At 38.3% G+C, this 12,114-nt stretch overlaps 1 protein-coding gene across 1 annotated transcript in view; it reads right to left on the bottom strand.

Moving 5' to 3' along the window:
* Positions 1-12,114, bottom strand: part of Gpr158 (G protein-coupled receptor 158) — a 406,464-nt gene that overhangs the window by 37,806 nt on the left and 356,544 nt on the right. Inside the window, exon 6 of the mRNA XM_021152640.3 lies at positions 11,057-11,166. Within this exon, the coding sequence (XP_021008299.1) occupies positions 11,057-11,166 (110 nt within the window). The remainder of the gene's footprint in view (positions 1-11,056; positions 11,167-12,114) is intronic.

A 12,114-nucleotide genomic window follows, 5' to 3' on the forward strand; every position in this document is an offset into this window, starting at 1 on the left:
AAGCTGCTAAAATATGATTATTATCTTAGGGGAAAGTGAAGAAACTATAAAACACAGAGGCAGTCAGTAAACATAGATCTAAAACAATTTTGTACTCAGGTTACTTCCAAACCTTTAAGTTCTTACTCTCATGTTAGAAACCAATATTTTCAACACAGTGTAGGAGGTAAGAAATCCTACTGACTTATGCCAGAAGAATAATAAATTGTCAAAGAAGAGCTTTTATATAAAGAAGACTGGTGAATTGTTATTTGTGTGTCATAATTCCAGCCTTAATGCATTTCCTCTTGTCTTTAAATAACTTTACCAATATGTGGACCAATTATGAACCCCAACTGTTTTATATTAAAAACCAAACATTCTATTGTAATTAGCAAATAAATGGACTCATAAGAACTCTATAATACAAGTGATGGAAACACTGAAAAAAATCTTTTTTTTCTTTTTTTTTTTAATAAAAGAGACTTGCAGCCACTAAAATAACAGAATTGCTTCTCTTTATAGCAGGGAAATTTTGAAACTGGGGATGACTGCCATCCAAAGGACAATCTTGACTCTTGCTGATCTTCCATATTTTACCAAGGGCAGAGATGGTGGTTTGAATAGGCATGGCCCCATGTGTTTGAATGCTTGGCCTATATGAAGTGGCACTACTGGGAGATGTGGGCTTGTTGGAATAGGTATGGTCTTGTTGGAGGAAGTGTGTCACTGTGGAGACTGACTTTGAGGTCTTATATACTTAAGTTTGGCTTACAGTGGTAGCACCTGTCTGTTGCCTGCAGATTAAGATGTAGAACTCTCAGTTCCCTCTCCAGCACCATGTCTGCCTGAGCATTGTATGCTTCTCACCATGATGATAATGGTTTTTTTTTGGTGTTTTGGGTTTTTTTTTGTTGTTGTTGTTTTTTGGTTTTGGTTTTGTTTTTTAACAGAGAACCATGCCATCTGTAATAGATATAGTTTTATTTCTTCCTTCCTACCATGAAACCATTATTTCTTTCTGTGGCCTATGTGTCCAGGTAACACTTTCAAAAAACATTGAATAGAAGTGGAAAATGCCTATATCTTTCTCTTGCTCCTGGCCTTAAGAGGTGACTCTTCAGTCTTCTACTGTTAAACATAATGTCAGCTGTAAGGTTTTGTAGCTGACATTATCTCTCTGAATTTTCTCAATGTCTTTACTTTTTTTTTTTTTTTTTTTTTTGGCTTTCATGGAAAGATTTTATTTTCTCAAATTCAACGTGGCAGTCCAAGATCATGCTAACATGGTTGAGAGACTATTTTTCTTAGATTATACACAGACATTGACTCACAGTGTTTGCACATAAGTTTTTCTTTGTGTCTGTGCTGGAAGTTGACAGGTAGATATCTGATATCACTTTGTCTTCTTATAAGGATACAATGGCAACAGTAGTATTGGATTAAAATCCTATTCTAGACCATCTAGAGACTGCCATATCCAGGGATCCATCCCATAATCAGCCTCCAAACACTGACACCATTGCATACACCAGCAAGATTTTGCTGAAAGGACCCAGACATAGCTGTCTCTTGGGAGACTATGCCGCAGCCTAGCTTTTTTCAATAGTTTTATCATGATGGTATGCTGGATTTTGTCAAATTTTTTCCATTTGTTGAGATGAACATGTTTTGTCCTATGTTATTCTAATGCATTAACTCTAGTTGACGTCTTTATATATTGACACACTCTTGAATTGCTGGGTTAGATTCTGAATCATGGTCTATAATTTTTTTTTTTTTTAAGAATCTGAGTTCTGTTGAAAATACTTTGTTAAGGTTTTCTTTTTTCTGTCTTCTTAAGGCATTTTGGTTGGTGTTTTCCCTTTCTTATGATATTGTTATGATTTTGTAATTAAAGTTATATTAGTAGTCTCAGTATGAGTTGGGAATATTGCCTGGTCTTCTATTTTTAGAGTGATCTGTGAAGAATTGGTGTGAAATTTGTGATGTAATTTATTATCAAAGCTATAGAGTTTTTGGATTTGTTTTCCCTAGAAAACTCTTTCAACCATTAATAAAATGCTTTTTATTATTACAGATCTGCTGAGGTTTTCTGCTTTCTCTCTAGTCACTACCAGTTTGTGACTGATTGTGGATGTCAGGTTGTATATTCAGGAGAAAACATAATAGTTATACTCAGGGTATTGACTTTTCTGTAGGTACGGTTCTATCACTTTGGTTTGACATGTGCCAGTTGTGTGTGACAGCCAGCTGGAAGACAGGTGAGCCACTGATGCAGCAGGATGGTCACAGGTGTATCCACCCACATGAGCCCTGAGGCTCTGGCTCTGGGTTTAGGTGATAGCACAGGTGACAACAGTGTGCAGGGATGGAGGCAGACAGCTTGCAGGAGCACTGCTTCACCTTCACTTTTAAAGAAGCCTGTGGCTTCTCCTATTTTTGCTTCATGGAATAAATTGACCTAGCTTCACACTCACATTGTATTTACTTTATATAAGAGAGAGAGAGAGAGAGAGAGAGAGAGAGAGAGAGAGAGAGAGAGAGAGAGAGAGAGAGAGAGAGAGAGATCTACTCAAGAATATTAATATATGGACATATGAATGTGAACAAGGAACATTAGGGTAATAATAGTATTTGAAAGCTATGGTATGAGATTACCAATTATGAATTATCAACGTTTTGTTGCTGCTGCTGCTGCTGCTGTTGTTGTTGTTTTAAAAACAACTCAAACACAAATATATGTACAGATATACAGCAAACTGAAAGTAGGTAATGAAAACTCATATTTTACATAAGGCACATGGCCATTAAACCATATTTAAATACAAGGCTCTTTACTGAGACTTAGGCATAAAATATTGATGCTATCATTAGATATTAGAGCATATGTAAACTATTTTAAAAATAGAAGTCAAACGTAAGGATATTAGTATAAGTTTTATAAAGTACATTTAAAAGTTTCACACAGCAGAGCAAGTGGAACATCTGAACCAGACAACATAAGCAAAGCTTAAAGTCTCATTGGCTTTTAAGGTAACCTGCATTCCTGTCTTAGTCACACCTAACAGCATATCTGAAAGGAATAATAATCATCACTTTCTTTTCAATTTTTATTTAAAAGGTACTTAAAGATGTTCAGGATTCTGAGTATGTACTCTAGTTATTAGAAAGCACCTTTTGTCAACATTCATAAATTGCCCAAGTCTTGTACTACATAAGCCATGAGACAAGTGAACATATTAATTTATAAACAGACATTTCAAGATGACACTTCTTGCGGTTTCTTCAAATGACCTATATTCATCAACACAACTAACAGCTTGGGCAAATCTGCTGGGGATCTTCAGTGTGTTGGATAGGTAGTGTCTAAGCAGTACCTGGAGGAGGCAGAGTGGAAGGAATGAGCAGAGATGAATATCTTCTACCTAGTGGGACATTTTACAATTACAGAGCAGCTTCTAATGAAGTTTAGAGGTTTGTTATCATGGTCACTGAGGAGCCATTCATAACAGATCACTGTGTTCAACATCACAAGCAATTTGGTTTCAGGAGTATCCCAGACAGATTATAAATATTCCAAGAAAGGGTAGATGAGAGCAGAGACAAGAGAGAAGGAATGACCTGTTCAGATCTAAGGTCCACAAAGGCTTCCTCCCTTCTGTTAGGTGATTCTAAGTCTATGGTATTGCTCAAAATACAAGGTATGCAGAGCTCTGATGTACAGCCACACACAGTTTCTGAGTGTTGGCTTGAATCTGAGTAGTCCGTGCCCTAGCATGGGTCCCTGGTGTTTGCCACTCCAATGCTTTCAACTAGTGAACATATGAAGTAAACTTTTAAATTCTGAGTCAGCAAAGATGCAAGACCAACAAGCATTGTACAGTTCGCTATACAAACAAGCTCCCATCCACCCCAAAAGTCTTTTGAGTCCTATTTATACTCCCACCAAACATCTTGTGTCCTCCATGGGTCTTGTCTCACCATGTATCTTGACTTAGCATGTGAGTGTAGCTCACATCAGGTGAGTCTAAGCTCAGCTGACATAACTCTGCCAATCATCTTGAGTCTATGGAAGTGGCAAGAAGCCACAGCACACCACCAGAAGTCTTTGGTACATTTCTCTCTGTGGAGTTCTGACAAAAGGAGCTCAACTACATAATGTAAGGTGAACCAATACATGTGAGTCCTTTTCAAAGAATCCTTCATCACATGCCCTTTAACTTGTGTTTGCTTTAGTAGAACATCCTTTCACCTGTGTCTGCTTCAGTGAAACATTCCTTCACATATTTGCCCCAGCAAAACACCATCTGACTCACACAACCGACTTTCCAAAGAACCCTAAAGTTTCCACTTCAGATGTTTACATTATGATTCACAACAGTAGCAAAATTGCAGTTATGGAGTTACAACAAAAATCATTTTATACTTGAAGAGTCACCACAATATAAGGAACTATATTGAAGGGTAGCAGCATTATAAATGTTGAGAATCACTGGCCTACAGAGAAACCCAGGCTATTGGATAATGAGCTATGAAACAGGAAAAAAAAACAGACAGGAATCCTTTAAAAACTGTTTTTCCAATTTTCCAAGAAGCCAGTTTTGGAGTTCTGTTTTCCTTAAGCATGCCACTTTTCTAGAAGGCATCTAATTACTTTCTCAATGTATGGAAAGAAAAGGGCATGGTAAAAGGCTCCTATAACTTTCTGTTTATCCCTAGCAACATCCTTGGGCTTTTGAATTTGTTTAGCTTCCTGTTCATGTGCACCACTGACAGGAAAAAGTGACCTTCCTTAAAAAGAGAGGATAAATTCCTTTTCTCAGGTGGCCAATGTGACCTTCATGAAACACCACCACAAGCACTACTCCACTTGAGGTTGTTCCATGTGATGCATAAAGATGCAAAGCCACAAGGAGCTCATCAGAGAGAGGCTGGGGATTGTATTACTCCTAGGATCCAAAAGTAAGCTTTTAACTTGCCCTGGTCAGGATACAAATACCATAGCTCATGCTCAAAGGATACTGTCAACCCAATATTATTTTGGCTGACATGGAGTTGGCTAGAGCTGTTCTGAAAATGTTCCACGTGAAAACCCCTTGGACATGACTTGTAACCTTGATACGGTTTAAATATGACAGAGCATATTTCCTAAAGGTTTATGTGCTGAAAAATTGGTCCCTCCAAAGGCTATGTCTTAAGTGTGGAACATTAAAGTTTGGGTCTAGTGTGTGAGCCCTAGGGTTATTGTGTTTACATCTTTCTGGGATGGAGCATTTATAGATGAACTCAGTTCTCTTGGGATGCCTGAGTTAGTTGCTGCATCCCCTTTCTCCTCCTTCCCATCTTCCCCTTCTTCCTCCTCCTCTTTTCCTCAACAAGGTGTTAATACCTTTTCCTCCTCTTCATCTTCAGTCTATTCTTCTTTTCATTTCTCCTCGACAAGGTCTTGTTGTCTAGCCCAAGCTTATTTTGAACTCGGGCCAATGACCTGGACCACTATGCTTGGCATTTGAGTACCTTCTTGAGCACAGACATGACTGGCCTCTACCAGCACCCACTTTTTATTTTGTAATGAAACTTGATATCCTTAATGGCCAGAGAGACCATACTATTTGGACATGCAGGCTTCAAAACTGTGAAACTCTTTTTCTTTATAAAGTTAGCCTAACTTCAGTGTTTTGGGTTTTTTATAGCAACAAACTATATTGTAAGCAGACATTAAATATAAAAAGTAAATACAAGAAGAGTTGCAGGAGAAACCTGTGGAGAGCCACAGATAATTGCATAGCCACCCAGCACTGACAGTTGTTTCTTAAGAGAGGAATGAACTAAAACACCCTACTCAGTGTACTTTTAGGGAAGATGGGTGTATATTTACAATAAGGCGAAATAATCATCCTTCAGACATCTGTGTAAAGGCCTATTTAAAATTCTCTGCTACTGAAGCTGGTTACAAGTTATGCTAAATGAGCCAACCTTGACTACATTCAGGCACAGTCCCTGAGGTATCCAAAAAATTGCTTTCCTTTTCCTTTAATAATTTAAGGTACATAACTATAATTTATTATCCAAAGGATACATAAAGAAACAGATATAAATATCACCCACCCACTCACTTCTTAAATTTTACTCAGAAACAAACTAATACATAAAAAATAAGACTTCCTACAAACTGTAAATATTTGCTGCTATGGAGCACAGTACAGAAAACTGCTCTGGGTTTTAAAGAGAGTAGAATGGTGAAGAACTCATGAACACTCTTAGAGACAGATCTAAGATCAAAGCCAGGGGAGGGCTTTTCACAGCTTGATCAAATCCTTATTTTAAACAGCATAGGAAGGCCTTTTTTTCCTATTAGTAAAAGGCTAATGTATTTTCAGGAACATTTATTATAGGGCTTAACAATTCTTTTAGCATTGTTTTAAAATTTCTAACCCCTGTCACCTAAATTATCCCCTTGCTTTGCCTCTTGAAGACATGCTTAGCCTTTCTGAGCCCAGAGATAGTACCTTTCCCATTTTCTAGTTGTTTGCTTGCCTGTTTTGAGACAGAGTCTTACCCTGTTATCCAAAATAGCTTCAAACTTTTTCTGTTGGCTGACCTCAAACTCATGACTCCCCTGCCTCATCCTCCTGAGTGCTCTCAGCTTATCCAAATTGCATAAACAACTAAGAAAAACTAGCTCTGTAGAAGTTCTGGCTGCAGTTTTTGATCCACCTTGCCTCATTCATGGACCAAGACAAGTATGTCTATGGTCAGTTGAAGAATTCTCTTTTTGATAAATGATTATTCTTTGTTTTTTAGCTACTTCAATTCTTCTAAGCTAGGTAAAACTGGCTCCCTTCCTTTTCTCCTTCCCCATCCCCTTACTCTCTTTCTGTTATTTTTCTAAAGAATAAAGAATTTTATGTTTAAATAAATTGCATTGCATGGATGGCCTGCCAATAATTATCAGTAGAAAAATCAAGCAAGTCATTAAAAATAGTTAAAATTTTATCTGGGGTTGGGTTGGGAGTATAATTGAAGTGATAGAGTCTGTGACTAGGATATGTGAGGTTCCATGCTCAATTCCCAACTCCACAAATAAACAGATGGGTAAATGGCTGGTAGGTGGATGGATGCCATCTACTCTGTATTACTGCAGATGCAAATAATTCCAAACAGCATACATGGCACAACACTCCTCCCAGGAGAGACAATTCTGCCTCTACCCCACTTCGACTCAATCCCGTGTTGCAGAGTTAATAGCCTCAGAATCTTACAATCCTATTCTGGATTGTTATGGTGCCTTTGGCTGTGTGCTGCTTCTCCATGAGAAAAGGACATAAGAGAAAGAGAGATTTGGTAAAAAGTACATTAGCCTTTAATTTCCCAGGGTACAGTGTACTGACATGGTAAAGAGATAGAGAGGAAGTTCACGCCAACTGGTATACTTCTTTCTTTTATAAAATAAACAGGCCTTATGATTTCTTAGTGTTAGAAGCTAAACTGAGATTTAAATAAGGCCTCCTGAAACCCAGTTCCATGCCATTTCTAACTTCACACTATGTACACAGAAGGCATCCTCAGAGTCAACCCACACTAAAGGTGGTATTTCTAAAACAGAGCCAGTGAGGTCTTGTTTCTTTTCCATGACCTTTCCCCAAGTATTTGGTGCTCTGGGTATTGTATAGACATGACAATCAACCAGCAAGAGAACTGGTGACAGAAAAGTGCTTAGTCTTTAAGGAAAATGCTGAAATACAGCCTTTGGTCTTTCTGGCTTAGTCTATATGCAAAATCTATAAAGTCATTTCCTATTGTGAGTGTGATCACTCACAATTGGCCTAGAATACTCTGCCTAGAGAAGTAATTTTTTTCTTTCCTTGTATTAAATAAATAAATCTAGATATGAAAATGAAGTTCCCATGAGACTAGGGCTACAATGTTAAGAATATGCTGTCCCCTCAGCCTAAAATATTTTGACCCTTAAGATCCTGGATAGGGCTCTCCTAGGGCCTGGTTTTCTGCCTTTTGCTCTATTCTTATGTCCTTGCCCATATTGCTTCAATGTTTGAAACTTCAGTGTAATTTTCACACACTCAGTTTCTGTGGCTAAAATTCTCCTACCTGACTTTTTCAAATTAGATGTCATCCTTACAGTTGCACAGGTGAAGTACAAATTTATAGATGATGAATCTAATTCTTAGATGTTAAAATAGGATGCGTTTATTGCACATGTAGATAACAGAAGAAATAAAATTCAAATTTAGAATTATTAAGATCTGTGTTACTTCTCTGCCTTGTATTGTAAGCAAATCCTTTCTTGACTCAAATCCAGTCAGAAAGAAAGCATCTCTAAGCTCCATTCACTAAAACTACCCACCCTCCAACAAATGCAGTATATCAAACACAGTATTCCCACTATCCAACACAGTATATCAAATACGGCATTCCTACCAACCAACAAATACAGAGTATCAAATGTAATGTACCCTCCATCCAACAAATACAGGACATCAAAGAAGATGGGAGCTGTGCTGATTAGTTTTTGTCAAGTTGATACAAACTAGAGATATCTGTGAAGAGGGAGCCTCAGCTGAGGAATTGGATCCATCAGACTGGCATATGCGCATGTCTGCAGGGACATTGTCTTGACTGATGATTGATATGGGAGAACCCAGCCCACTGTGCACAGCACCAACCCTGGGTAGGCAGACCTGGATTATATAAAACAAACAGCTGTATGTATTCTAGGGAAGCAAGGGAGTAAGTAGCATCCCTTTATTGTTCCTGAATCTGCTCTTACTTGAATTCCTGCTTTATCTTCTTCTCTGATGGAAGTGATGAGGAAGAAGGGTAAGCAAATCACCACCCCCACCCTGGGATGATTTTGGTCATGGTGTTTTGCTGTAACCCTAGAGCAGGAAAACAGAGCTGGGCTGGCCGGTCCTACTTTTGGTGTGCTCACAGTTTTCTAGAAATGGTAACTGCTCAGTTTATGAATGAACGATTTAAATTTAAGCAATAAAGAAAAAACACAGAGTACAAGAGTAAAGCCATGAGATTCACACAGGACTAGAGTAATTTTCCTCATTAAATTAGACACAATATCTACCAGTTTGAAGCCTTTAGCAGTCATTCTTCACTGGCATAATTTCTAGAGACTCACAGAGGAAATAGCTTCCATTCCAGTCTTTAAAATAAGCAAAAGATGATTAAAGAAACCAGTTTCCCATATTCTAATTATTTCATATGTCCTCATGTTTGCTGTTGTCTCAGAACCAGTTAATATTCTCTTTAAATCAGTTTCTATTTGTTGTTTTAAAGCATTTTGAAGGGAACTTCATATTGTTACTAAAAAGAAAAAACAGCCAATACTTTCCATAAATAGATAGCAGCAATGGAAATAAATACAATAGAACAGAATAATAACTCCTAAGGACACAGCACTGAAGTGAACAGCTCTAAGCCTGCAGCCTGGTCTGCCTCTTCCAAATGAGATTAGCAGGGGTGTGACAGGTGTTAAGAAAAACCTAGCTGCTCTGAACTCATCTTTTTCCTGGAAAGAATCAGGATGATTTGAAAAGGTACTTGAACAGAAATAATCTCACTTTATGAGCTGATGCTATTTACCGCTGCCCTCAAAATATTTTCCAGCCAAAATGTTATGTGTTCCAAGCACTTGGGTCACCCCGAGTATCACATGGTAAGCTGGGGAATATAAATGAACTGTAGGAAGCAGTTTAGAGATCTCAACTGACCTCTACTCATTCATTAATTCAATTTTTCATTCATCTGATCTGGATTACTCTCAGTAATTAATTAGAAAGGAAGGGAGAGAAAGAGAAGGAGGGAACCAGGAAGAGCAGAAGGTAAGGGAGATGGTTGATTTTGTGTAGAAGACAGAGTAATTATCATAATTTCAGAAGATTGTGTAATGACAGAAATTAAACTAAACATAACACATATCATTGAAAGTACACTTAGCATGAGCCATACCTTGACTGAGAAATACTCACAGCCAGGTGGGTACATAGAGTATACTCTATGGTCATCATATCTGCCCCTACTCATTAGTACCAGGGTTTCATTCAGTGTCACCTTGTGGGAATTTTTCCTCCTTCCTCTTTGGCACAATTTCACTGAGGCTTTCTTTAAACTTGCAGATAAGAGGGATGGCAAAGCCAGGGATTTCCAGGCCCTACCCCAGCACTATAGACAGGTAGTTTATTTTATTTTCATATTTGGGTTGCCTTGAACTAACTGTAAGAGAACTTACAGTATCTTCCATTTTTTCAAGGTTGCTAATCCCCAAATGGTAAAAAGGAAAAAAGAAAGAAAGAAAGAAAGAAAGAAAGAAAGAAAGAAAGAAAGAAAGAAAGAAAAGAAAAGAAACTTTTTGAGTACTTTCTTTTAATTCTTAAGTAAAAATATATCATCTTCCCTCTTCCATTTCATCCCTCAAACCCCTCTATCGCCCTCTAAATATAGGTATATGTTTGAAAATATGAACATGTAAGCTATTCCTAAATATTTAAGTACAACATGCTTAGTCTGTACATGTTACTTGAACAAAGATGACACCAATAGACATAGTGGCATGGAAAAGGGAATCTTACAGGTCCCCAATCCTAGACAAATGGCTACAGGCAACTAAATGGTTAGAGCAGGAGGATTAGTCTTCCCCAGGGAAGAGCCTCACAACTTTTAATCCAAAACCATTAAAAAAATAACTTTATCCTGGAAAACCAACAGAGTGATTTGTATTGTCTTTCTATTTTGATTTAACTAGTAAATACTGTTAACATCCCAACGGCTGGGCTATGACACATCAACCATTACTCAAGAAAATGTCCCCACAGACTTGCTTATGGACTAGTTCAATAGACAAAAATTTTGACTTGAGTTTCTTCCCAGATTGCTCCAGCTGCTGTCAAGTGAAGAAATAACCTAACCAGGATGTGTGAGATATACATGTTTATTATTCTATCTTACTATTTACATTGTTGAATAATGGCCAGCTCAGTTTACAACTACAAACAAGACAAGTTGGCTCCTCTGTGAGAATAAATAGTGAAGAAACATAACATACCTGTGAAGCTTGAGGGTCACAGTTCCATAAACAGTAGCAAAACCAAGAAGACGAGCCCACCTTAGGAGAATACAACGAAATGTACTTGGCTCAAAGTACAGAATAACGACCTGTGGATGAGACAGAGAGTCCTTCAACATCAACTGCTGCCCACAAAAGTCAGTACATTACAACTGTGTACTTAACATGAGTTGATTTTGACATAAGCATACATTCACTTAAATGGTTTCTTAAATGTTCCCTTAACTCATTATTGAGGCTGAAGAACTACAGGATCACTCCATAGATTTCAATGAAACCTAAATCCTTAACATCTAATTTCATATTCTGATCACCTGTTTCCAAGTCTGTAGTATACAAATTCTCCCTCTCTCTCTTTTCCTTCCTTCCTTCCTTCCTTCCTTCCTTCCTTCCTTCCTTCCTTCCTTCCTTCCTTCCTTCCTTCCTCCCTTCCATTCTTCCTTTATTAATTAATTTTTTACATCCCAATCACTGCTTCCCCTCCACAGGGTCCCTCCTCCATCTCCTTCCCCCTCTTCTCTGAGAGGATGGTCCCCTTCCCTCTATTTCAGAGAGGGGCCTAGCATAACTGTCCTCTGAAAGACTCTACCCACCAGCTGACTGAAACAATGTAGATACCCACAGTCAAATAGTGGATGGAGATTAGGGGACTCTTATGGAAGAGTTGGGGGAGGATTAAAGGCCCTAAAGAGCATAGAACTCCACAGGAAGACCAACAGCATCAACTAACCTGGACCCTTAGGAGCTCTCAGAGACTGTGCTACCAACCAAAGAGCGTACATGGTCTGTACCAAGATGGCAGGAACATATGTAGCAGATATACAACTCAGTCTCCATGTGGGTCCCCAAGAACTGGAGTAGGTGCTGCCCCTAAAGCTGTTGCTTCTCTGTGGAATCTGTTTCCCAGCAGGCTTGTCTTGTCTGGCATCAGTAGGAAAGAATGAGTCTAATCCTGTCTCTTTTTTCAACACAACCTTGCAGACTGGTTCTCTCTACCATCTCCTACTAAAGCTCTCCCATTCTACGTTTCTAGCAAG

Source organism: Mus caroli, unplaced genomic scaffold (assembly GCF_978045245.1).
Source record: "Mus caroli unplaced genomic scaffold, Mus_caroli_1 scaffold_2, whole genome shotgun sequence".
NCBI classification, from domain to species: domain Eukaryota; kingdom Metazoa; phylum Chordata; class Mammalia; order Rodentia; family Muridae; genus Mus; species Mus caroli.